Source organism: Verticillium dahliae, genomic scaffold (genome assembly GCF_000150675.1).
Source record: "Verticillium dahliae VdLs.17 supercont1.32 genomic scaffold, whole genome shotgun sequence".
Lineage (NCBI taxonomy): Eukaryota > Fungi > Ascomycota > Sordariomycetes > Glomerellales > Plectosphaerellaceae > Verticillium > Verticillium dahliae.
The window spans coordinates 177,654-179,231 of NW_009276966.1; the positions used below are offsets into that span (position 1 = coordinate 177,654).

General features: G+C 55.1%; 1 protein-coding gene across 1 annotated transcript; it reads left to right on the top strand.

The window, feature by feature from the left end:
* Window positions 1–25: 25 nt before the first annotated feature.
* On the top strand, window positions 26–581 carry VDAG_10177 (uncharacterized protein; the record flags this gene model as incomplete). Its single annotated transcript, XM_009660003.1, has 2 exons — window positions 26–209; window positions 430–581. 2 exons carry the CDS (start codon window positions 26–28, stop codon window positions 579–581), a joined length of 336 nt encoding a protein of 111 aa, XP_009658298.1.
* Window positions 582–1,578: the final 997 nt, after the last annotated feature.

Consider the following 1,578-nt stretch of genomic DNA (forward strand, 5'->3'; position numbering starts at 1 on the left):
GACGAGAAGTACCTCGCCAAGCGCAATGTCGCCGCTCCCGCCAAGACGGATGACGGCAAGAGTGACCCCCTTTAGCATCAGCGTCTACACTCTCAAGGAACTCATCCTCAGGGAATGGCGCGAGGAGTGGGATGCCAAGCCCGCGAGCCCCAGCAGCATTCGCCTTATTCACTTTGGAAAATTGCTGGACGATAAGGACCAGCTGAAGCGTAAGTCTCTGCTTTTCTTATTCTCTTCGTCGGAGGTCTGTCAATGGCACGGCTTAGGTATGCCAGGCCCAATGCTCGTGGATTGACTAGTGCTCGGCCTGCACGAGTGCCATCGTCATCGCTGGCTGTCCCAATGCCCTCGCCGTGTCTGGTTGTGAAACTGTCCCACCCGACTGTCAACTTCTTTCATGCCCCGTGGTGAACTTGCTGACCTGTCCAGAATACTCCTTCAGCGCAGAGACGGCCAACGTCGTGCACATGACGGTGCGCCCCGCGGACCTGATTGAGGAGGAGGAACCCAAAGGCGGCAGCAAGTCGACTTCTGGTGGTCGCTTGAGCGGCCAGGGCGGTGGCTGCTGTGTTATCTTGTAAACGACTTGCCTTGTCTTGGGCTCACGGAGCGGACGGGCACATCTCGGATGGGACCATCTGCAGCCGCTCTTTTCGCGAAACATGTTCTACAAGTGGAAGTATTTCCCTGGGTACTAGAACAACACTGCTTCTCTGTCGAGGAAACGATGCTTCTGAACGGCAAGCCTCTCATTCGAAGAGAGGGAACGCCTCTTTTGGAAGCAAGGCAATCTCGTCATTCCTGGAAAGGCAATGGTAGACAAAGTGTAGAGAAAGACGACGGAGAGGGAGACAGAGAGAGGACGGCACGTTCGGCAGCCCATGACGGGCTTCCTACGGAGCCCGGTTTTCCGCTTGCATTGATATGTCGTGCCCCGCGCGTGTCTGCCTCGGTTGGGATTGGAAACAACGGGAGAGGCAGCTGGAAGGTCGGCGTTACGGAATCCTGTTATTTTTTTCTTGGTTGTGATCATCATCTGTCCTTTTTGTTCCGTCTTGTTTATTTCATGTCATCCCTAAATGCCCTCGGTCGTGTTCATTCTCTCCTTACAACACGCTCGAGTCCATGTTCATAGCAGCGAAAGAGGGGGGGGGGGGGGGGGGAGAAAGGGTGGTCCACCAGCGAGAAGTCAATTTAGTTTAATGTGCTCATGGCCCTCAGCCTCTCGAATGCCGTTTCTGTGCTGTCTCGGTTCACAGCCTTTATTGCTGGCTCAACACGTTGTGACGCCACGAACCGTTCGGCAGTCGTTGTGCCGGATATCGTACATCTGTCTGTCTGTTTCTTGCTCTCCATACCCGTCTCTACATCTCAGCTTCCTCTCCATCTCATCATGGATGCCCACACCGGCGGCAGAACCCATGCCCTCATCACCAGGGGACACATTCTCCCACCAAAAGCTCACGTCCTTGCCCAGGAAAGACTCCCCCTGATGGACGAACTTGACGTCACCAAAGGTGAAGGGCGCCAGGAGACACACGAATGAAGACGGAGTCTGTTTAGTGGGATGGGCGTCCG